Source organism: Entelurus aequoreus, linkage group LG12 (assembly GCF_033978785.1).
Source record: "Entelurus aequoreus isolate RoL-2023_Sb linkage group LG12, RoL_Eaeq_v1.1, whole genome shotgun sequence".
Lineage (NCBI taxonomy): Eukaryota > Metazoa > Chordata > Actinopteri > Syngnathiformes > Syngnathidae > Entelurus > Entelurus aequoreus.
The window spans coordinates 5,491,287-5,516,450 of NC_084742.1; the positions used below are offsets into that span (position 1 = coordinate 5,491,287).

General features: G+C 35.7%; 1 protein-coding gene across 3 annotated transcripts in view; it reads left to right on the forward strand.

The window, feature by feature from the left end:
- The window catches only part of LOC133661375 (putative interleukin-17 receptor E-like), a 39,415-nt gene extending 22,654 nt beyond the window's left edge, over nt 1–16,761 (forward strand). For all 3 annotated transcript variants that reach the window (XM_062064536.1, XM_062064537.1, XM_062064535.1), the window contains 17 exons: nt 832–859; nt 1,037–1,186; nt 1,261–1,367; nt 7,735–7,849; nt 8,031–8,075; nt 8,142–8,281; nt 11,001–11,072; nt 11,155–11,209; nt 11,287–11,450; nt 11,941–11,985; nt 13,596–13,650; nt 13,765–13,913; nt 13,982–14,035; nt 14,101–14,161; nt 15,917–16,042; nt 16,510–16,546; nt 16,626–16,761. In XM_062064536.1, the coding sequence (XP_061920520.1) occupies nt 832–859; nt 1,037–1,186; nt 1,261–1,367; nt 7,735–7,849; nt 8,031–8,075; nt 8,142–8,281; nt 11,001–11,072; nt 11,155–11,209; nt 11,287–11,450; nt 11,941–11,985; nt 13,596–13,650; nt 13,765–13,913; nt 13,982–14,035; nt 14,101–14,161; nt 15,917–16,042; nt 16,510–16,546; nt 16,626–16,644 (1,422 nt within the window). In that variant the 3' untranslated portion in view covers nt 16,645–16,761. The remainder of the gene's footprint in view (nt 1–831; nt 860–1,036; nt 1,187–1,260; nt 1,368–7,734; nt 7,850–8,030; nt 8,076–8,141; nt 8,282–11,000; nt 11,073–11,154; nt 11,210–11,286; nt 11,451–11,940; nt 11,986–13,595; nt 13,651–13,764; nt 13,914–13,981; nt 14,036–14,100; nt 14,162–15,916; nt 16,043–16,509; nt 16,547–16,625) is intronic.
- The last annotated feature ends 8,403 nt before the right edge of the window (nt 16,762–25,164 follow it).

A 25,164-nucleotide genomic window follows, 5' to 3' on the forward strand; every position in this document is an offset into this window, starting at 1 on the left:
CTTCAATTATTTACATAATTATCGTTTTCTAAAGAAAAATGAGCTCATTAGAAAACTATATTGGTATACTGTATGTAATATGTATAATTAATATTAGGGCTGTCAAAGTTGACATTTTAACACATGCGATTAATCACGAATCTCGAATAATCAAAATACAGAAGTGTGAATAATCTGATCAAAATGTGATTTTTTGACGGCACTAAAAATGATAAAGCTGTAATTATTATCTGAAATGTACAGTATATATTTAAGTACATAAATTAGTTAGTGAAATGACAACACAAAATGCTTTTTTTAAAAACTGACCTATTCAGGACTCACAGTGCCATTTAAACAAACCAACGTCTTTATTACACAGAATTACCTTGCGCTGGCTGTATAAGTTGTTTTGTATAAATTATGTAAAATAAAATACAAATGAAATATATAAATTATATCAAACAAATTATTTTATGTAAATTGTATATAATACAATTAATAAATGCTGAAAATGATTAATTATTAATTTTCCCTCGTAGACTAATAAAGTATATGATTGATTGATTAAATATGAATTATACTATAAAAATAATAGTATATAAATAAAATTAAATAAAATAAAAAATATTAATTTTAAATTATGTTGTACAAATTAATTTATATTAATTATACAAACATAAAATCTAAAAAAATCAATATAAATTATACTGTACAAATTATTTCATATAAATTATATAAAATAAAATAATAAATATTAAAAATAAGTTATACAAATCGTTTTATATAATATATAAATATTTGTTCATTGGTTTCCTCACTAATTAGACCACTTTGTGTTTCTTGTTGCAGGGCTTTCAGTGCAACACCCAGCCAGCAAGTAAGAACATCTCATCACTAATATTGTATATTAACTATTCAATTTATGTCCAAAAAAGATTTTTTTCCAGTTGTGTTAATACATCCTTCATGTTCTGAAGTAATCAACCACGAGTGGGAATTTCCCAAAGCAACAACATATATTTTCAGACGTTACTTTTACAAAACTCCATTACAGATTACTTTGCTGATCCGTGTCAGATGCCCGCTGACGGACTCACCGCCGCCGCCGTTTTCCGCAACCTCAGGTTTTCCACAGGCATGACATGTGAGGGGCGTCAAAGGTGCTCGCTGCACCTCCGAATCAACACTACTGTACAGCTTCCAGGTTTGTTGTTACATCAAAAACCTTGTTATTACTCATTATGGGCAATGACTTCATCTAAATTCCTCTCCATCCAGAGTACATCCACGGCTTGTCCGTTTGCTCCCACACACCGGGAATGCTGCACAACTGCCGGATAGTCAGCATCTCCAAGGTTTCCGGGTGGACAATGTCCGGAATGCAGGTACTGTGTCCAATAACACTAAAAGATCCAAAGTCAGAATACAATTATGTGTGGCTTCAAAGTTTTTCTCTTTTGTGGTTATCATCACACAGTTTTCTCTTTTGTGGCCTCACACAAAAAAGGCCAAAAATGTAATGTGATTTAATTTGAACTTCCCTTTAAAAAGACTTTAAGCACAGTAAAGAACTAAAATAAAGTACAACTACTCACCTGTTGGCCCGGTACCGGTCCGTGGATCGATTGGTATCGGGCCGCACAAGAAATAAAAAAATAAAAAACATTTTATTGTTTTTTTTTATTAAATCAACATAAAAAACACAAGATACACTTACAATTAGTGCACCAACCCAAAAAACCTCCCTCCCCCATTTACACTCATTCACACTCATTCGCACAACAGGGTTTTTTCTAGGGCTGCAACTAACGATTAATTTGATAATCGATTAATCTGTCGATTATTACTTCGATTAATCGATTAATAATCGGATAAAAGAGACAAACTACATTTCTATCCTTTCCAGTATTTTATTGAAAAAAAAACAGCATACTGGCACCATACTTATTTTGATTATTGTTTCTCAGCTGTTTGTACATGTTGCAGTTTATAAATAAAGGTTTATTTAAAAAAAAAATTAAAAAAAAAAAAAAAATATATATATATATATATATATATATATATATATATATATATATATATATATATATATATATATATATATATATATATATACATATATATATATTATATATATATATATATATATATATATATATATATATATATATATATATATATATATATATATATATATATATATATATATTTATGTATATATATATATATATATATATATATATATATATATATATATATATATATATATATATATATATATATATATATATTTTATTTTATTTTTTTTTAAAGCCTCTGCGCATGCGCATAGCATAGATCCAACGAATCGATGACTAAATTAATCGGCAACTATTTTTATAATTGATTTTAATCGATTAGTTGTTGCAGCCCTAGTTTTTTCTTTCTGTTATTAATATTTCTGGTTCCTACATTATACATCAATATAGATCAATACAGTCTGCAGGGATACAGTCCGTAAGCACACATGATTGTATTTTTTTATGACCAAAAAAAAACAAAAAAACAACAAACTTACCATAATTTCCATCCGTAGTCCTTTTATGGCACAAAATGAAAAGCAATTTAAAATACGAGTGCAGTACATAGAAAAAGTGTGAGTTACAAATCAGCGTGCGGTCAAGTTACAATTATTTAACAACATCATTTAAAGTGCAGACGTATATAAAGTGATCCCGAGGTTGATGTTATTTCCTGTTCTATGGTTATCATGACACTTTGAGCTCAACACAATTTATTGAACATATGAGGCATTAGGCGTGTAACAAATTGGTTTTCGAATGAATCGCAATTCTTATTTGTTACTATTTTTAATTGATTTAAAAAAATCATAAATCGATTTTGAATTTATTATTTTTTTTATTATTATTTAAAAAAAAATCTCAGGTAAATCCTATTGTAGATCAGGGGTGTCAAACTCATTTTATCTCAGGGGCCGCATAGAGGAAAATCTGTGCACACGCGGGCCGGACTATTAAAATCATGGCATTAAAACAAAAAAATAAAGACAACTTCAGATTGTTTTCTTTGTCTTATTTTGGCCAAAAATAGAACAAACACATTCTGAAAATATTACAATAAAAATATAGAAAAAAATACCGGCAGCGGTAAAGTTTAGATCCATAAAGGAAAGGAGAAAGTGAATGAATGTTTATAACTGAATACATTTACATATGCAAAAAAATGTGTTTTCTTTTCTATTTTTTTTTATTTATGAGTTAAGTAACGTTTATGATCTTTTTCCAAAACACAATATAGAATGTGAGATATAACAGGATAATGCATACATTTTATCATTTGTTTTCAAAGCGCTTACAAAAACGTGGGACCCCACACATTTACTGTGGGACCCCATTTTTATGACTTGATTGACCCCATTTTGAAGATTCCTATCGCCAACACGGATGGAGTATTGGAGCGTGCAAAACAGCAGCAGGCGGCCGGTTCCAATACTAATCAAATATCATCCCGGGGGCCATAGATAATTCATTCGCGAGCCTTGACTTTGACACATAGGATGTAAATAATTAGAGATGTCCGATAATATCGGACTGCCGATATTATCGGCCGGTAAATGCTTTAAAATGTAATATCGGAAATGATCGGTATCGGTTTCAAAAAGTACAATTTATGACTATTTAAAACGCCGCTGTACGGAGCGGTACACGGACGTAGGGAGAAGTACAGAGTAGTTGCGTCTCCCAGTCATACTTGCCAACCCTCCCGATTTTCCCGGGAGAGTCCCGAACTTCAGTGCCCCTCCCGAAAATCTCCCGGGGCAACCATTCTCCCGAATTTCTCCCGATTTCCACCCAGACAACAATATTGGGGGCGTGCCTTAAAGGCACTGCCTTTGCGTGCCGGCCCAATCACATAATATCTACGGCTCTTCACACACACAAGTGAATGCATGCATACTTGGTCAACAGCCATACAGGTCACACTGAGGGTGGCTGTATAAACAATTTTAACACTGTTACAAATATGCTGTGAACCCACACCAAACAAGAATGACAAATAGGGATGTCCGATAATGGCTTTTTGCCGATATCCGATATTCCGATATTGTCCAACTCTTTAATTACCGATACCAATATCAACCGATATATACAGTCGTGGAATTAACACATTATTATGCCTAATTTGGACAACCAGGCATGGTGAAGATAAGGTACTTTTAAAAAAAATTAATAAAATAAAATAAGATAAATAAATTAAAAACATTTTCGTGAATAAAAAATTAAGTAAAACAATATAAAAACAGTTACATAGAAACTAGTAATTAATGAAAATGAGTAAAATTAACTGTTAAAGGTTAGTACTAGGGATGTCCGATAATGGCTTTTTGCCGATATCCGATATTCCGATATTGTCCAACTCTTTAATTACCGATACCGATATCAACCGATACCGATATCAACCGATATATGCAGTCGTGGAATTAACACATTATTATGCCTAATTTGGACAACCAGGTATGGTGAAGATAAGGTACTTTTTTTAAAAATTAGTAAAATAAGATGAATAAATTAAAAACATTTTCTTGAATAAAAAAGAAAGTACAACAATATAAAAACAGTTACATAGAAACTAGTAATTAATGAAAATTTGTAAAATTAACTGTTAAAGGTTAGTACTATTAGTGGACCAGCAGCACGCACAATCATGTGTGCTTACGGACTGTATCCCTTGCAGACTGTATTGATATATATTGATATATAATGTAGGAACCAGAATATTAATAACAGAAAGAAACAACCCTTTTGTGTGAATGAGTGTAAATGGGGGAGGGAGGTTTTTTGGGTTGGTGCACTAATTGTAAGTGTATCTTGTGTTTTTTATGTTGATTTAATAAAACAAACAAAAAAAACCAAAAACAAAAACAACAACCCGATACCGATAAAAAAAAAACTGATACCGATAATTTCCGATATTACATTTTAACGCATATATCGGCCGATAATATCGGCAGGCCGGTATTATCGGACATCTCTAGTTAGTACTATTAGTGGACCAGCAGCACGCACAATCATGTGTGCTTACGGACTGTATCCCTTGCAGACTGTATTGATATATATTGATATATAATGTAGGAACCAGAATATTAATAACAGAAAGAAACAACCCTTTTGTGTGAATTTTGGGTTGGTGCACTAATTGTAAGTGTATCTTGTGTTTTTTATGTTGATTTAATAAAAAAAACCAAAAATAAATAAATAAATAAAACGATACCGATAAAAAAAACCCAGATACCGATCATTTCCGATATTACATTTTAACGCATTTATTTGACATCTCTAATGACAAACACATTTCGGGAGAACATCCGCACCGTAACACAACATAAACACAACAGAACAAATACCCAGAACCCCTTGCAGCACTAACTCTTCCGGGACGCTACAATATACACCCCCCGCTACCCCCTACCCCCCCCCCCACCCCGCCCACTTCAACCTCCTCATGCTCTCTCAGGGAGAGCATGTCCCAAATTCCAAGCTGCTGTTTTGAGGCATGTTAAAAAAAAATAATGCACTTTGTGACTTCAATAATAAATATGGCAGTGCCATGTTGGCATTTTTTTCCATAACTTGAGTTGATTTATTTTGGAAAACCTTGTTACATTGTTTAATGCATCCAGCGGGGCATCACAACAAAATTAGGCATAATAATGTGTTAATTCCACGACTGTATATATCGGTATCGGTTGATATCGGAATCGGTAATTATGAGTTGGACAATATCGGAATATTGGATATCGGCAAAAAAGCCATTATCGGACATCTCTATAAATAATCTGCTGCACAGATTTACTGTAGAAAAGAGAAGTGTGTGATACTTCTCTTGTTGCCTTATTTGTATTTGACTTTATTAAATGTGTGGGTGGAATTTTATTCAACAAAAACATTTTTCTTTTAAATAATTCAACATTTTTACAGAGCCGTTTGTCTTTTTTACGGAGGAATGTAGTTAACCATAGAACTGGCACTCAATCTGATTTTTAAAAAGTATTGATTTTGTAGTGGATTGTCCGATGCTTAAACAGGCAACAAAAGTAGTTTAGTACAACACATTTATTTACCCATTTATATACCCATTACCGTGCAGACAGACCACATGTTACTCCGGAGTAAACAAGACACACACAAGCCAAAATCCCTGTCCAGTTCCGGTGTTCTGCCATTTTTTATATGTCTCTTGTGCGTCATTGTTTGTTATCTAAATGCGTCAATGTCTTGTTGTTTTCCCTATCTGTTCCATAACAACTCGAATCCTTTAGACCAGGGGTCACCAACGCGGTGCCCGCGGGCACCAGGTAGCCCGTAAGGACCAGATGAGTAGCCCGCTGGCCTGTTCTAAAAATAGCTCAAATAGCAGCACTTACCAGTGAGCTGCCTCTATTTTTTAAATTGTATTTATTTACTAGCAAGCTGGTCTCGCTTTGTCTGACATTTTTAATTCTAAGAGAGACAAAACTCAAATAGAATTTGAAAATCCAAGAAAATATTTGAAAGACTTGGTCTTCACTTGTTTAAATAAATTCATTCATTTTTTTACTTTGCTTCTTATAACTTTCAGAAAGACAATGTTAGAGAAAAAATACAACCTTAAAAATGATTTTAGGATTTTTAAACACATATACCTTTTTACCTTTTAAATTCCTTCCTCTTCTTTCCTGACAATTTAAATCAATGTTCAAGTAAATGTATTTTTTTTATTGTGAAGAATAATAAATACATTTTAATTTAATTCTTCATTTTAGCTTCTGTTTTTTCGACGAAGAATATTTGTGAAATATTTCTTCAAACTTATTATGATTAAAATTCAAAAAAAATATTCTGGCAAATCTAGAAAATCTGTAGAATCAAATTGAAATCTTATTTCAAAGTCTTTTGAATTTCTTTTAAAATTTTTGTTCTGGAAAATCTAGAAGAAATAATGATTTGTCTTTGTTAGAAATATAGCTTGGTCCAATTTGTTATATACTCTAACAAAGTGTAGATTGGATTTTAACCTATTTAAAACATGTCATCAAAATTCTAAAATTAATCTTAATCAGGAAAAATTACTAATGATGTTCCATAAATTATTTTTTAAAGTTTTTCTCTTCTTTTTTTCGGTTGAATTTTGAATTTTAAAGAGTCGAAATTGAAGATAAACTATGTTTCAAAATTTATTAGTCTTTTTTTTTCGTGTTTTCTCCTCTTTTAAACCGTTCAATTAAGTGTAAATATCATTCATTATTAATAATAACATAGAGTTAAAGTAAATTGAGCAAATTGGCTATTTCTGGCAATTTATTGAAGTGTGTATCAAACTGGTAGCCCTTCGCATTAATCAGTACCCAAGAAGTAGCTCTTGCTTTCAAAAAGGTTGGTGACCCCTGCTTTAGACAGTCAACACATTCTGTAGACAGGTTGGCACGACTTAATATTCACTTTTGTCCCACAACTGGTCCATTCAATGGCACAAAATACAAGAGAATTGAAAATGAGCGGACATTCTTAAAAGACAAGAAATATAGGTCAAAAGGTCAGAAATTCTACGACAATTTTGAAGCGAGAATTGGTTTGAATCGATTCTGAATCGAATCGTTACCCCCACAAGAATCGAATCGAATCGCTTGGTGGTGCCCAAAGATTCACAGCCTTACATTTGTGATGGTCGGCTGCGACATTCGTGCCCCTCATCGTTGCTGCCTTGTCTCTCCAGGTGGAGCTGGACGACAACTGCACCGACGTTTATCCGCAGCAGCAAGTCAAAGTCACGGTGACGACGGTGCCCAATTACTGCGGAATAAATCAAAGCGGAACCTACGTGGCTCCAGGTGGATGTTACACAAGGCCGACACCCGAGCAGGAAGCTTTGGATGCTGGGTTTCGCACTAATCTTTGAAAGTCAATGTATAATCCGTCTGGTACTTCCTTGATGGAAACAAATGAAGGTTAATGACTCACCACTGAGGCGTTATTATGTATAAATAACAAGCGTTATGTCACACTCGACAGATTGCTCATGGGAGGATTTGAGCAGACACGTGCCTGAATGCATCAGTGAGTACCACAAGTGTGTATGTAGTAATATGATATAATACATGCGGTAATATTGCACACTTCCAGCTGGGAGGATATCATACCATGTCAACACAGAGAGGAAAGAACTGCGTGTCACCGTGACCGACATGCTGGATGATGAAGATTACCGGCTGCGACTGTGCCGTAAGGACTTCATCTGCGCTAGCACGGGCGCTGGTGCGCTGGTAAATGAGCTTTTATTTTGAAACACCCCAGGGACGTCATGACAGTTGGCCTCATAGTGGCAAAATAGGTCCGTGAAACAAATATGGCTGTCACGTGTCAAAGCAATAAACCTGTTGATTTTGGCTGCTTGTGCAGAAGATGAGGTCATAGGTTGTTGCTTATGTTAACACAAGGTGCATATTGATTTTTAATGGGTTGAATGGGGGGAAAGGCCACATGAATGAAATCTACTAGGTTCAAACACTGATGACATCTATTAAACAAGACAAGAGGCAAAGAATTAAACAGAGACAGAATTCAATTTGGACTCAATATATCGAGGAGAGTCGCCATCGACCTGTAACCTCTTACAGTGTCTCAGCACGCTCTCCCGAAAGATTGCACTCCTTCTTTATTTGACTTTCTCCCCCCACCTGACCACAGCTGCTTCCAGAGGGAAGTGGGTCGTAAACAGCCTTGCCTTTGGTTACCGAACAGTTCAAAAGAAGAGGTCTTGAAATAGTTCGAAAAGAGTTCCGTAAAATAGTTCAAAGAGAGTTCGGAAAATACTTCAAAAAGAGTTCGTCTGGAAATTGGGCAGATCCTTGGTTCTCTCCGCTTTGAAGTCCTCGGGCCAGAACAAGGTTGATTACCATACATGAAAGAACACAGGAACACCATCTTGCTTCCCGCCCCCTACACAGTGGAGTTTTACGAGCCTTACTCTTGGTAGGTTTCAAAGACCTAACCTTCTTGTCAGGAACACAATGTAATACAAAGTTTTTGTGATCATTTAGAAACAATTATTCTAACAGTAACTAAATTATACATTTTGTATATATATATATATATATATATATATATATATATATATATATATATATATATATATATATATATATATATATATATATATATATATATATATATATATATATATACACATATACAGTTTATATATCAGCGGTATCCAAAGTGCGGCCCATAGCTTTTTTTTTAACGGCCTACAGCACAATGGTTAGCATTCTAATATTAACAAGCTAGTTTTTTGCTAATTTTGCAGGTATACACCGTAGTGTTGATACCTGTTAGCGTGCTAATGTTTGGATGTTAGCTTTTTTTAAATCTAATTTTTTAGGCGTACACCTCAGTCATATTTTAGTACGTGATCTATGTTAATGTTTTAAACTGTTCTTTTCAGCTACACACCTCAGAGTAATATATGTTGGTACTTGACACAGTTGTAGTTAGCATATTAGCATGCTAACATTAACATGCTAGCTTATTTAGCCAATTTAGCAGGTATACACCTCAGTGTCATATATTTTGGTATTTCATGTTAGCCTAGTACTGTTAGAATGCTCTTTTCTTTAGCTCATTTTAGTCATTTGTCTTGGTACTTGACGCTATCTGCCGTTACTTGATGCTATCTAGCGTGCTAACTGTACTGCATTTTAGTTTGGATTCGGCTCATCATCAGTCACTCAAAATTTGAACCAAAATTGCATTTTGTAGTTCTTTGAAGAAAAGTCTGTATAATTGTACCCCGCATCCTTTGGTTAGTCAGTTCTTGGCTCTCAGTGGAGAAGGTTTGGCCACCCATGATGACTAATAGCGCCAAATAAACACAGCTATTGCCTTATTAAGACTCCTTTTAGAGATATTTATGAATAAATGCAATTAAAATGCATTTTATTAATATTTTCTAACATTGTTTATGTTTATTTTGACTGACAAAGTAAAGAGAATAACACCGAAATATTGCTACTAACAACTGATAATTACGCAGAACTTTGTAGCTATATATATATATATATATATATATATATATATATATATATATATATATATATATATATATATATATATATATATATATATATATATATATATATATATATATATATATATATATATTGAAGTGTCAGTGGCTTTTACATGTAAAAGCCACAGACACTTCAATAAAATCCCCTAACGAGCAGGGAAACCTGCGAAACAGGCTTGTAGGGATGATATAGGCTCTTGGGTTTTTTCCTGACTTAACACACACACATATATATATATATATATATATATATATATATATATATATATATATATATATATATATATATATATATATATATATATATATATATATATATATATATATATATATATATATATATATATATATATATATATGTATGTATATATATATATATATATATATATATATATATATGTATGTATATATATATATATATATATATATATATATGTATATATATATATATATATATATATATATATATATATATATATATATATATGTATATATATATATATATATATATATATATATATATATATATATATATATATATATATATGTATGTATGTATGTATGTATGTATATATATATATATATGTAAATATATGTATGTATGTATATATATATGTAAATATGTGTATGTATATATATATATATATATATATATATATATATATATATATATATATATATATATATATATATATATATATATATATATACACACATATACACATACATATATGTTCATATATATATACAGTATGTATATAGACTGTATATATTCAAATTGCAATAACTAGACACTACAATGGATCAGTGTGACTTAATTGGGTTCATTTAAGTGTAATGTGCACCTGAATTACCTGATATTTACATGAAACAAATATAAGGCCGTAATGTTTCCCTTAATGTTAACCTTCCAGATTATGAAGGAGGAAATCAACAAGAGCGCCATCCTCCCATTTTCCAGACTGCTTCCATGCCTCTGCATCGAGGTACAGTAAAGCCACCTGGAACACTAAAATATAGTTTCCATACAGTGATGAGTCAGCACTAAAAGCTTGGTGATACCCACAGGGCTGGTCTGCAGTGACGGACGCCCCCAGGGTGCAGGTCTGCCCGTTCAAAAACAGTGAGTCACTTTAATGGCCACGTAAACCGAACCACAAGGTTTCCTGGTTGTGACCTCATCGCTGGCTGTCCCTGCAGGCCTGGAGGAGATGTGGCACGGGATTAATTTCGACCCGCTGGAGGGGGCTCTTTCTTGGGAACCCGCCTGCCCGCTGACGGCCACCGTGACGCTGTGCCAAGGAGGAGAGGATGGCGGCTGCACGGATCTGCAGCAAGCCTCCCAGAATGTCAGCAGAGCAAAGGTAGCCGCCGCTGTGTTTTGATGACTCAGGGCTTTATCACACGCGCATCTTATCTGGTTTGACAGGAACAAATGTGAGCGGGGATCTACAGAGCTGAGTCATGATGTTGTCAGTAAATCCCCCGTTCATTATTTACTGTACTAGTAATGTACTTCCACTTTGGTGTGGATCTGGATAAAAGTGTGGGTGTATCTACTGAAAGTCTGTCCTCTCGTGGTCACTAGCGAGCAAAGCTCAAGTAAACAAATGATAAAATAGTTGTTGTTTCTTGCAAAATCTTGCTGCAAGTGGTACACTAAAATGTGCTTTCAGTCTGCGTATAAGACGATTCAAGCTGTAAACATTCTTCGGATGGAACCTCTCCACTTTGGTCTCAGTCCAAACAAAAAGCCTATAATGACGCATCAAGTCTAAATACTTTAACGTTCGCAACACATTGCAGCTGGTGTTGTTTGGTATCACAAAACAATTGTTTGGTATTGTCTTGCAGATAACATTTGCACAAGTGGATCCCCACCCTCAGCTGTGCATGAAGGTATTTTTTTATAGCCTTTCGAGGAATTATAGTGCAGCTAGAGCTGAAACGCCAAGGTTACAAACGTTAACTTGGTCCGGCAAAAATAGATTAAAGGAGAATCCATAATAAAATAAAATAAAATAACATGTTTTGATTAATTTCATATAAACGTATTACGTACTAACACATAAAGATGTACTTTTTGGGGCGACGATTAGATTCAGATTATTTTTTTATATCTTGAAATATTTTCATATGTTTTTGTGGTTAGACACTTTCACTTTCACTGATGACTGATAACGCCAAATAAACACAGCTATTTCCTTATTTAAAATCAGTTTAAGACCTGTGTGAAGTTGGCCCCCCGCCCCTCACCAAACTCGGGTGAAATGGTCTCATTTACAAGGGTAATTATAAACAAATGCTATAAATATATCAATAAATATCCAATTATATTATAACATTTGATTATAAAAATTGATTCCCGATCCTCACAATATATTATTTTGTATAGAAATTATAATAAAACCTTTTCAAAACCGGTTACAAAAGTTTTTATGACGTATACGAGCACTGAGATGGCCTAAAAATTGATTCTTAAAAAAATATATGCATATGTTTGAAAATGATGAATCGATTCTGAATCAGAATAACTAAGAATTGCGATTCGAATATGAAACTAATTTTTTCAGCACCCTTATTAATAAATACCATAATACCACAAATACTGTATACATATAATAAAAACAAAGCAAGGTCATGCTAAATAAAAAAATTAAAATAAAAAAACAATATTCAGTATAAAAAAAAAATACAAAAAATTCTGGAAAAAAAATAAAAAATAATTATTTTTATAATAATGACAATAATTATTATTATTCAATTGAATAAACATAAATAAAACATTGCTATTATTAAATATGAACTTCATATATTATACATTTTAACAGAAGCATTTAAAATAAGGATATACATTTAAAATCCTCTAGTATATAACAGAATAAAAATACAATTCAAGATAAGAAAGGTTGTGCCAAAATCTACAAATATTTCATAAATATAATTTAAAAGAAAAAATGAGGTCAGCTTATAACATAATTGTTATTTAATGTAATGATATGATGACATTGTAAATCACTAGAAAATTTAGAATTATTCAATGAAGTATTGTATAATTATTAAAAAGACTAAACCATGGTTCCCCAAACTTTTTTATATATATTCTATATTCCTCGTGCACTAATTGACTGAAAGAGTGCGCACTTGATGTCACGTTATCGACGGAAAAATTTATTTTTAGACAATATGATTTGCCTGAGCGCCTAGGAGACACCGAGGGTAACAAGCGGTAGAAAATGGATTAGAAAGGACAGATTAAAAAAATTATAGTGTACTCAGTGTACCATACCATACCATACCATACCATACCATACTACTTTATTTGTAGAGCCCTTTAAAAACAGCCACAGTTGAGAAACAAAAGGTTGTACACCACAAACAAGTAAAAATGTAGGAAAGCATAAAGACAAAAAAACAATGAATCAAATAAAAGTGAGTTAAAATAAAAAAAATAAGATAAAACAATGTAATATCATAGTGTATGAAATAATATTATTGTTTTGTTTTAGTTTAGTGCAGGCAATCAGTCTTGGATCAGTTGTCCTTTTGTCGGGAGATTCCAAGGTTGGACTTTTTCTTGCTACATCAATTATCATAATTATGTTACATAATGAATGATCAAATGTTTGTGGTTTATTTTCCTGCTGAACGACGACTGTTCATGCTCTTTATTTCCAGCGTGGGATGTGACTGTGGTGCAATATGTGGATCACAAAGAGGCAAAACTGATGTCGCACATCAACGCCACTTTCTCCGTGCACACGTGTACGCCGTCGCCAGGCTCTGCCATGTGCCGCAGTCCGGAGACCCACGCCGTGATCCACGCGGTACGTATTAAACCCAGCGTCATTTCCTCATCATAAACCACGGCAACCGATTTTATTCATTTTTTTAGATAGAGCATACATCTGTTGGCTTCAACGTGACTGACGCTCACTCTTGTTTTTATGTGAGTTCTATTATATTCATAGAAATGCAAATTAGCAGATATCTAAATATGTTTTTATTGTGCAGGTGAGGAGAATGGATGTGAAATATGCTCCCACAATCGTTCACTGTCTCACCGAGAGACGCAGTAAGTATTGTTATTATATTGTATTTTCAATCCAATCCAATCCACTTTATTTATATAGCACATTTAAACAACAAAAATGTTTCCAAAGTGCTGCACAACAATATTAAAAACAATATTAAAAACAATATTAAAAAACAATAATCAAATATTATCCTCAGCTCCACCAATGACTGAATAAAAACAAAAAATAAATAAATATAGAACCAATATAAAAACAATATAAAAATATGATTAAAAACGATTTTAAAGGGAAAAACCAATTAAAACAGTAAATAGAAATCAAAATTTATGAAAAAAAACTTAAAAAAACACAGAGGACAACAGAGGACAGAGGACCACACAACTCACATAGTGTTAAAAGCCAAAGAATAAAAGTGGGTCTTAAGACGAGACTTTTGAACATGGAGGGGCAGAGTGTTCCAGAGCTTAGGGCCGACCACAGAGAATCAATCAATCAATCAATGAATGTTTATTTATATAGCCCTAAATAGACTTAGACTTAGACTTAGACAAACTTTAATGATCCACAAGGGAAATTGTTCAACACAGTAGCTCAGTTACAATGATGGAAAGGACAATGCAGGTATAAATAGACTAATATAGCTCTATGTAATAGAGAAGGAGGGGGGAGGTGGAGGTGTGAGAACAGGAGTAGTGGGGGGAGGGCCAGTAAGGGGTGCGTTGCTAAATCTGTTGAAAAACAAATTCAGCTCGTTGGCTCTATCTGCACCCCCATCCAGCAGTTAGGCTTTATTGTTGAAGCCTGTGATGGCCGTCATACCCTTCCAAACCTCACGAGTGTTGTTTTGTTGGAGTTTAGCTTCAAGCTTCCTTCTATAGGCATCTTTCCCTTCTTGAAGATTAACTTTGAGCTGCCACTGAATCCTCTTCAACTCGTCCCGATCACCGGATCTGAAGGCTCGCTTCTTTTTATTTAGCAGCACCTTTAGCTGGCTGGTGATCCAGGGCTTGTTATTTGGGTAACAGTGGACAGTTTTTGTCGGGATGATGGATTCCTCACAGAAATCACAAGTGTCTCAAAGGGCTGTACAAGCCACAACGACATCCTCGGTACAGAGCCCACATACGGGCAAGGAAAACTCACCCCAGTGGGACGTCAATGTGAATGACTATGAGAAACCTTGGAGAGGACCGCATATGTGGGTAACCCCCCCCCCCCCCCCTCTAGGGGAGACCGAAAACAATGGATGTCGAGTGGGTCTGACATAATATTGTGAAAGAGAAGGCCCTGTCTCCCCTGGATTTAAGTCTGGTCTTGGGCACCACGAGCTGGAGCTGGCTCTCGGACCTCAGAGCGCGCGCAGGAGTGTAAATTTGGATGAGGTCCGAGATATACTGAGGTGCCAGTCCATGTAAAGCTTTAAAAACAAACAGCAAGGTTTTATAATCAATTCTAAAATAAACAGGGAGCCAGTGCAAACTCTGAAGAATTGGGGTTATATGCTGGCGTTTCCTGGCCCCTGTTAAAAGTCGTGCTGCCGCGTTCTGGACTAACTGCAACCGGGAGAGAGCTTTTTGGCTAATGCCAGCATAAAGTGCATTGCAGTAGTCCAGGCCACTTGAAATAAAAGCATGCACGACGTGTTCAAAAAGGTTAAAAGATAAGAATGGTTTTACCTTTACTGAAAGACGAAGATGATAAAAACACGATTTTAAAACGCCATTGACTTGTTTGTCAAGTTTAAAACCGCTGTCAATTTTGAAACGCTTTCAAACGCCTCAATCTCCCCACAGGTGAGCCATCGTCTCTCCTCGTCACGCCAGCCAATCAGAAGTTGATCAGAGTCGTCGTCGTCCCGGTCGGCCTTTTCGTCTGCGTTGTCATCGTTGTCACCTTCTTGCTGCATGTCCTGCTGACTGGTAGGTACTGGTCCTAATATCGTGTCCGTCTGGCGCTTATGGGGGCGGTATGGCGTAGTCTGGGGGCGGTATGGCGTAGTGGGTAGAGCGGCCGTGCCAGAAACCTGAGGGTTGCAGGTTCGCTCCCCGCCTCTTGACATCCAAACCGCTGCGGTTGTGTCCTTGGGCAGGACACCTCACCCTTGCCCCCGGTGCCGCTCACACTGGTGAATGAAAGATGAATGAATGGTAGGTGGTGGTCGGAGGGGCTGTAGGCGCAAACTGGCAGCCTCACTTCCGTCAGTCTACCCCAGGGCAGCTGTGGCTACAAATGTAGCTTACCACCACCAGGTGTGAATGAATGATGGGTTCCCACTTCTCTGTGAGCGCTTTGAGTATCCAACAATAGAAAAGCGCGATATAAAATCTAATCCATTATTATTATTATTATTATTATTAATTCCTCATCCCGCTCTTTGCCTTTGTAGTTCATCAGAGGAGAAAAGATACCGAAAAAGCAACAAAGTGAGCAGTCATCTTTTTTCAACAAGCACTTTTTGAATGATGTTTTAACTTCATTATTTTTCTTGTTTTTTTTCGTCAGATTGACCTCTTATTTGTGACGTCTCACAACACGAAGACCGACTGACCTTTCACCTTTTGTCCGTGTCAGGTGCTTTTAAACACTAATAAATATTTCTAAAACCGATTTTCTTAGCTTTGTCAGTAGCGATCCAAACAAACTTTTTGCTGCTCATTCAAACATTGCAATTAATCTCGGACCCCTCTGAAATTATTCTAATTCAGTTTGAGTCCAGTTTGCTGCACTTGAGCAATGTGTCCCCTTTAAGAAAAAATGAAGATTAGTCTTTTTTTCTTTTTTTTTCTTTAAAAACATTCTGCTTGTAAACCCTCTGTCAGGTTTAAACATCGATGACGTCTATTAAAACAGACAAGAAGCAAAGAATCAAACAGAGACAGAACTCAAGTTGTCTCAGTGAGGAGAAACGTGTACATCTGTACCCTTGTACAGTATCATTACGCTCTGCCAAAAGATTGCACGCCTCCTTCTTTTATTTGGACCTTCCCTGACCACATGGCAACAGCTGCTTCCAAAGGGACAATAAATAAACTAAATTAATAATATGATTTTTTAAATAAACTGTTTTTATAGATTTTTATAGATACTGTATGCATGCTGGTTCTACCTATTGGGCTGTTTCTAGTTTTATATTTTATTTATTTTTATTATCTTTTATTATTATTATTATTATTATTACAATTTTTTTTGTTTTTCTTTTTTTTAACACTTTAGCACTTTGAGGTTGTTTGCTCAACGTAAAGTGCTTTTTACAAATAAAATCTATTATTATTATTACTATTATTAAAATTAAATTGAAAATGATAATACAGCTTGATCACTTTAGTCATATTTTTTGCACTTAAACTTCTCTATGACTTTAGCTCCAGACTCCCTATGTTTGTTTGAGATTGTCATCACTGCCACACATGGTGGAAATGTGTAAATAGATGGATAGATGAATTGATTTTTTTTTTGGCGGCCCAGGCCCTATGGTTAAGAAACACTGTTTTAAAGGACCCATCGATTTGTTTACAAAGTGACTTGAACATTCTTCCCTTCCTTATTATGTATTCTTCAGTCATTTTGTTGTTAAGCTCCTTGCTATTTACATACTGTATCTCTCATATCTCTCGCGCACTGATACACACACACACCAGGAACTTGTTGAAAGAAAAGTCTGAGTCACGTTCGCTGGTGCGGTCTCAATTTGCACCGTAAGGAAGCATCAGCTGATTTAGACAATAGAACAACACAACATCCGCTTTTGGAAGTTCACAGAGAACATGAAAGAACACTTCCTCCTCATTATAGTCTGTTGTTATTCAGCTGAAATGCTCGTGACCTTTCTTCCTCGTTGATTTTCTACATCATCCTCTTTAACTGGCAGATGACACATCATTTTCATTCGTGGTGACAAAGCAATAAAACATTGAAGACACAATAACATACATGTTACCATCTTGTACACGTACACAGACACGCAGGATATGGTTAATTTTTAACATATTAAGGTTTTTTCTGTAGGGAGTACGTTTACTCAACTATTGTCTAATATTATCACCTTGTCTAATCTTATTTTGTCAGACAATACTTGCTACTTTTGTATTTTATTAGAAAATACTGAATATTTTATTACTTTGTAACTATATTTTGTCTGGAGATACTTTTGTAACTTTGTTTTATTACGTTCTAATGTTTTTGAAGGTGAAAACAAAGTCCAATACAATATACAACAGAAGTACGATGAAAAGGAAGTTTGCTATTGAGGGCCAAATGGGACAAAATTGGATAAATAACTACATATTTAAGTAATTACCTAAATGTGTCATTCATTAATTAACATTAGAATTAAACACTGTCATTGTTGTACTCAATATTAAATTACATTTAATCATTGAATTCATTATTCATATCATTATTGCATGATTTCACAATTCAATAATTATTGACTTTAATGTTTTCTTTTTTTTTTATTAAATAATGACACATTTATGTATTTATTTAAAGACATCATTATTTATTTATTTTGTCCCATTTGGCCCTTTGTAGTTAGCATGCTACTATGTAAGCCCTACTAGTGGTGCCAGGCAGGGGGGGAGCACCAAATTCTGAGCCCCCATACACAAGACCCCTATTGGGCCCTCTATATATCGGAAGAGTATTGTGGGTGGAAAGAGGTCGAAATCGGGTTTTAAAAATAAGTTTTGAATTTAGGGCATCGTATAAATACGTCCATTCAATAGAATAGGAATGTCCTGGAAATGTGGGAATTTCAGAAAATATTGATACTAGCACAATTATCCTAGGCAAGGCAAGGCAAGGCAACTTTATTTGTATAGCGCTTTTCATACACAAGGCAGACTCAAAGTGCTTCACAGACAACAAAGTGAAATGAAAGAAAATAAAAGCAAAATTAAAATGCAGACAATAAAAATAAAAACAGTGCAGACGTTAAAAGTTAAAAGATTAAAAGATTTAGCTGAAAGCTAAGGTGAACATAAAAGTCTTCAGTCTAGTTTTAAAAGTAGTGAGAGTTCTAGATTAATAATCCTAGATTATATGAATGGGGTTGGTATTGGATTTTTCAGAATCGGTTGAAAATTGTTGACGTGGCAACAGTTTGAATTGAGAATGGGTATTTCGGAATTCTTAGAATTTCGGGAAAACTGGGAATTTGTGCGAAAAGAAAAATGGTGATGTTGTTGTTCCAGCTCAGAAGAATGTTTTGAAGGCTGAATGGTCAAAAACGGTTGAAAAATGCGGTCTGAGAAAACTTTCCAGCAATAGGTGAAAATATAGGGCTTTTGAAAATTGGGAATTCTGGGACTTCCTGGAATTTTTTTTTAAAACTCGGATGAGGTAATTACAGCCTGAAAAAGGTCAATAATTCATAACGCTGATTTTGATGTATTTTTTTTTTTTGGAACAAAGACAGTTTTATTGAAAAACTCACACTATCCCTCCTTGCTGAAAAATGGACAAACTCATACATAAAAGTGTTCTAAAAGTTAAATCACACACACACTAGGTGTGGTGAAATTACCCTCTGCATTTGACCCATCCCCTTGTTCCACCCCCTGGGAGGTGAGGGGAGCAGTGAGCAGCAGCGGTGGCCACGCCCGTGAATCATTTTGGTGATTTAACCCCCAATTCCAACCCTTGATGCTGAGTGCCAAGCAGGGAGGTAATGGGTCCCATTTTTATAGTCTTTGGTATGACTCTCGACCTACCAATCTCAGGGCAGACACTCTAACCACAAGGCCACTGAGCAGGTACAAGTAAGTAAGATATTGTTGTTGTTTTTGTACTTTAAACACTTCAAATCTTTCAGCAGCTTCAGATCTGTCCATAGATTTTAGTTTTCGTTTTTCTTTTTTACGTCTTTTTTTTTTGTTTTGTTTGAAAAAATAAAAAAAAGCATTAACTATTTTTTTTAAATGACCAATATTTTCCTAAAAAATTGCTTCAAAGTGGAATATTTGATATTAGGTTTTGGCACGGGGCAGCATGGTGACGCAGTGGCTCGCGCTTGTTCCTCACTGTGAAAAAGTCCCAGGTTTGACTCCCTAGGGCAGGGGTGTCCAAAGTGCGGCCCGGGGGCCATTTGCGGCCCGCAGCTAATAGTTTACCGGCCCTCCACACGTTCTGGAAATGCTATTGCAAAAATTAAAAAAAACATTTAAAAAAGTGGAATGAGGTGAAATCTAACTAGAAAAAGTTGCAATGTTGACACAAAGCTGCCATGCAGGCTGTTTTTTTTCTGTTTTTTTCTTTTTTTGCCATTTGTTAAAAAAAAAGAAAAAAGAACTCAATGTTATAATGAATTATTGACCTATTCAAGGCTCCAATTATTTCAAATATTTAACTTTAAAATGTTTTATGTGGAAAATATTGTGTGGTTGCCATACAAAAACATCAATGTTTTCTTTGACAAAAGAGCATAAAACAAACAAAATAATAGTTCAAACGTAAAATCGACAGATATATCTGAAGTTGATCTCGTAACTTAAGTGTTGAAAGTTTTAAAAAAAATTAATAAAAATGTATCACTTTATGATACAAACCTTTTTGGTCCCAAATATATTTAATGGGATTTTATTTGTCTTTTCACTGTGATTACTCAAAAATAATAATGAATGGTGTCCTGCATTATTGATCTTTTTAAGGCTCTAATTACTTCACATCAAACATTGCTTTTTGAATGTTTTGGGCAGTGGGGGAAATACTGCATATTTCAGTTTTATTATAAAAAACAAAGTTGTCTTTGACAGAAAAGGCATAAAACCTTTTTTTTTTTTTAAACTTTATTTCAACCTGAAGTTGATATACTGTAGAGATTTACTGTAAGCGTTAAAAAAAAAAAAAAATATATATATATATATATATATATATATATATATATATATATATATATATATATATATATATATATATATATATAAAATAATTCGACTTGTTGTTTTTTTTTACATTTTAATGACTTAGACCCTTTATGGTCCCCGGGAGCCCTAAAGGTAAAAAAAAAAAATCCATATATTTTGCTATGGTTTGAAAATGAAAAATATCAAAATGGCCCCCGCATGCTTGAATTTTTCCGTGTGCGGCCCTCAGTGGAAAAAGTTTGGACACCCCTGCCCTAGGACATGCATGCACCTGGGGATAGGCTGATTGGCAACTTAAATTGACCCTAGTGTGTGACTGTTGTCTATCTGTGTTGGCCCTGTGATGAAGTGGTGACTTGTCCAGGGTGTACCCCGCCTTCCGCCCAAATGCAGCTGGGATGGGCTCCTGAGACCCCAAGAGGGACACGTGGTAGAAAATGGATGGATGGATGGACGGTATCGGCACCTATTTTTGCTTAAACTGAGCGTTTGTTTTAACGTCAATAACGTTGAAGTTACATAACCACGTGATTTGTCGACATCTAGTGGTTTAAAGGTGTCATTGCACATATAAAACCCACATTTACACACCTCTGTGAAATAAAAACCCACCACGATCATTATTAAAGAACCATGTGGATAAACCGATGTTGTTGTTGTGCTGGGACTCTTCACCCGTGAGCGTACTCCGGTTAACGTTTTTACGTTCCAACTTCTTCTTTTAGTGTAACTTTTTCAGCAGCTCTCACATTTGTTCAACAACCCTGACTCAAGGACCCCGGCACGTAAACATAGCTGCCCGGTAAACTGCCTTACTCAAACAGACTCAACTTAAAGGTGCATGACTAAATTATTAACTTGTTTACGTCAACAATAATGTAATAAATTATATTCAACAATTAACATATTAAATAGGGATCTTTGTCTTCTATTTTCATCACTGACAAAGGGAATTTATAACAATGTTTATTGCATTTAAGTCGTTTGTTAGTCAATGTTTACATTTGAATGAACAACCACACTGTATGTCCCTCGCATTAACCAGAGATTTCGCAAGTAATTACACCCACATCTATTTTTATCCTTCTATTTCGAAGGGAGATGCTTGGATCCATTCAGTATTTGTGGGGAAAGCATTATGTCAGGTTTCAGGGTATGGAAAATATGCGTTTCAGTGGAAGTCATTGTGCGACCAAAATGTATGTAAGTGTATACTAAAGGAATACCACTGTCCACGCATGCGCGAAGAGCAGGTCACTTCCGAGACTTGCAATATTTTACGACGGAGCTTCTGCTACATCATCCATTCATCCATCCATTTTCTACCGCTTGTCCCTTTTTGGGGTCGCGGGCTGCTATACATCATGTTTTGTGACATTTATGTTTTGTCAATGTTTTGTATAAAAATAATATCTTACCTGGGAGTATAAAGGAACAAAAATATAAACATGAACAAGGGGTAGATTTAACAAATTTAGGGAGTGTTATCGCCACATTTTCCATCACTTTTACTTTTCTGTTGTTGCAATAAATAAATAAATCAAAGTTTATTTATATAGCCTGTCAGAATAATTGTATCTAAGTGATCACAAAACTTTGTGTTGCCATGAGTTCCCGGCGAGAGGACAAAAGCTGTCTTTGATCCTACCAAGCAGAAGGCTTGTAAAACTCCACTGTGTACGATGAGAAGCGACATGAAGGTGTTGGTTTCTTTCTTCTATTGTAATCTACAGGAAGATTTTGTCTTGACCCGAGATCTACAAAGCGGAGAGGAAGCAGGACCTGACGCAAGCTCCAGGCATCTTTTCTTTGAACTGTTTTGTGACCGAGGGCAACGGCTGTTTATGACCCCCCTCTCCCCTTAGAAACAGCTGTTGCCATGTAATCAGGGAAAGTCTAAATAAAAGAGGAGGCGTGCAATCTTTCGTCAGAGCGTGGTGGAAGACTGTACAAAGAGTACAGCCCAGACGTTTCTCCTCAATGAGCTAAATTGAATTCTGTCTCTGTTTAAGTCCTTGCTTCTTGTCTGTTTAATAGATGTCATCAGTGTTTGAACCTGATATAGCCCTTAATCACAAATGACGCACAGTTTCCAAAATAAATACTGTATTCCTAAGTAACTTTTGTTTTGTTTTGTATGTAATATTTTTCATAAAATATGTTTATTCAAATAAAGATTACAAAAGAGAAAACCATGGTAACTGGGATGGCGGGCACGATCGTAACTGCCGTAAAACCATTTGGCGGAAGTGACGTGGTCTTTGCGCGTTTGTGGACCGATCGTGTAGTGACAGTCACAGGCCATCGTGAATTTCGACCCACCGACCAAACAAAACTGTTTCCACATAACACTCGCCACACGCATAAGGTGCCGTGACGAACATCGGGATTTTGAACATCAAACAAATTGTAGCGTCCAGACAGTCACACGGAATCCGATGCGCTTTGAACTTTTAATCGCCAAATTTACCCCAACAATTTAATTCCTCTCCAACACTGTCATTCTTCTGTCCTCAGGCTGGTATACTTTTCGGCCACCGGGTGGCGGTAGAGACTCCACGTTTTACCTGAAGAAACCTTACTTCTGACCTTTTCACCTTATTGATCTCATCTTTACTGCTGCTTGGCTGACTTCAGTTCAGAGACGACGTGAGCTCCATTTTCAAATTTTTTATTTCATAACGGATTAAAAAACAAAGGACGTTGTTATTGTGAGAATGCTGCAGAGCATTGTCCATCCATCCATCCATTTTCTTCCGCTTATCCGAGGTCAGGTCGCGGGGGCAGCAGCCTAAGCAGGGAAGCCCAGACTACCCTCTCCCCAGCCACTTCGTCCAGCTCCTCCCGGGGGATCCCGAGGCGTTCCCAGGCCAGCCGGGAGAGATAGTCTTCCCAACCTGTCCTGGGTCTTCCCCCGTGGCCTCCTACCGGTCGAACTTGTCCGAAACACCTCCCTAGGGAGGCGTTCGGGTGGCATCCTGACCAGATGCCCAAACCACCTCATCTGGCTCCTCTCGATGTGGAGGAGCAGCGGCTTTACTTTGAGCTCCCCCCGGATGACAGAGCTTCTCACCCTATCTCTAAGGGAGAGCCCCGCCACCCGGCGGAGGAAACTCATTTCGGCCGCTTGTACCCGTGATCTTGTCCTTTCGGTCATAACCCAAAGCTCATGACCATAGGTGAGGATGGGAACGTAGATCGACCGGTAAATTGAGAGCTTTGCCTTCCGGCTCAGCTCCTTCTTCACCACAACGGATCGATACAGCGTCCGCATTACTGAAGACGCCGCACCGATCCGCCTGTCGATCTCACGATGCACTCTTCCCTCACTCGTGAACAAGACTCCGAGGTATTTGAACTCCTCCACTTGGGACAAGATCTGCGGACGACCCGCAGAACATTGTTGTTATTATTATTATTAATACTGCATCATTTTTTTCCACACTCAACTACTCTCACATTTCTCAACTTATTAAAACTATTCCAGGATGAAAACATTCAGTATATTCAGACAAACAATATTACACATCCCCAAACGTATTACTTTATTATTGTATTAATAAAATATATGTATTATTATATTAAATAGTCCACATTTTCAAAACATTAATTGCGTCAAAGTTAAAAAAGGTTGTAAGTGTTTTTTGCCAACATTTCCTTACTTGACAGTGGCATAAAGATAACACCAGTCAATGTTTGGCTTCACCGTGTCTAATTTTACTTTCACTTTCCTTTTCTTTGATGATTTGCCCACCAAAAGCGTCTGCCTCACACTTTTCCCCACTTTCAGCACTTTGATCAATCGCATGAATGCTTTCAAGTTAGTTATAAGAGCGGTTGCCCTTCTCGATGCAACACTGTCCGGGAATCGAACCCATGCAAGGCAGAAGCGTGTCCCGTTACAACACCAGGGACGCCTTACGCTTGGAAGACATAATGGAGGTTCAAATTCAGAAGTGAAATAAAAAGAAGAAAAGTGGGGACGCACTTTCTGCCCTGTCAATCATTATTTGTATGCTTTCTTGAGAGGACTATAATACGATTTAAATTTCATCTTCCTTCCTCTTTCTTTCTTTTTCTTTCTATCCAATAAATAAGTGGGTGAACATTAGAAGAAAACAAACCTCTGATAGGGAAATTTGGCTGCAAACTTGACGCGCCGGTTGTTTTTGTCAGGT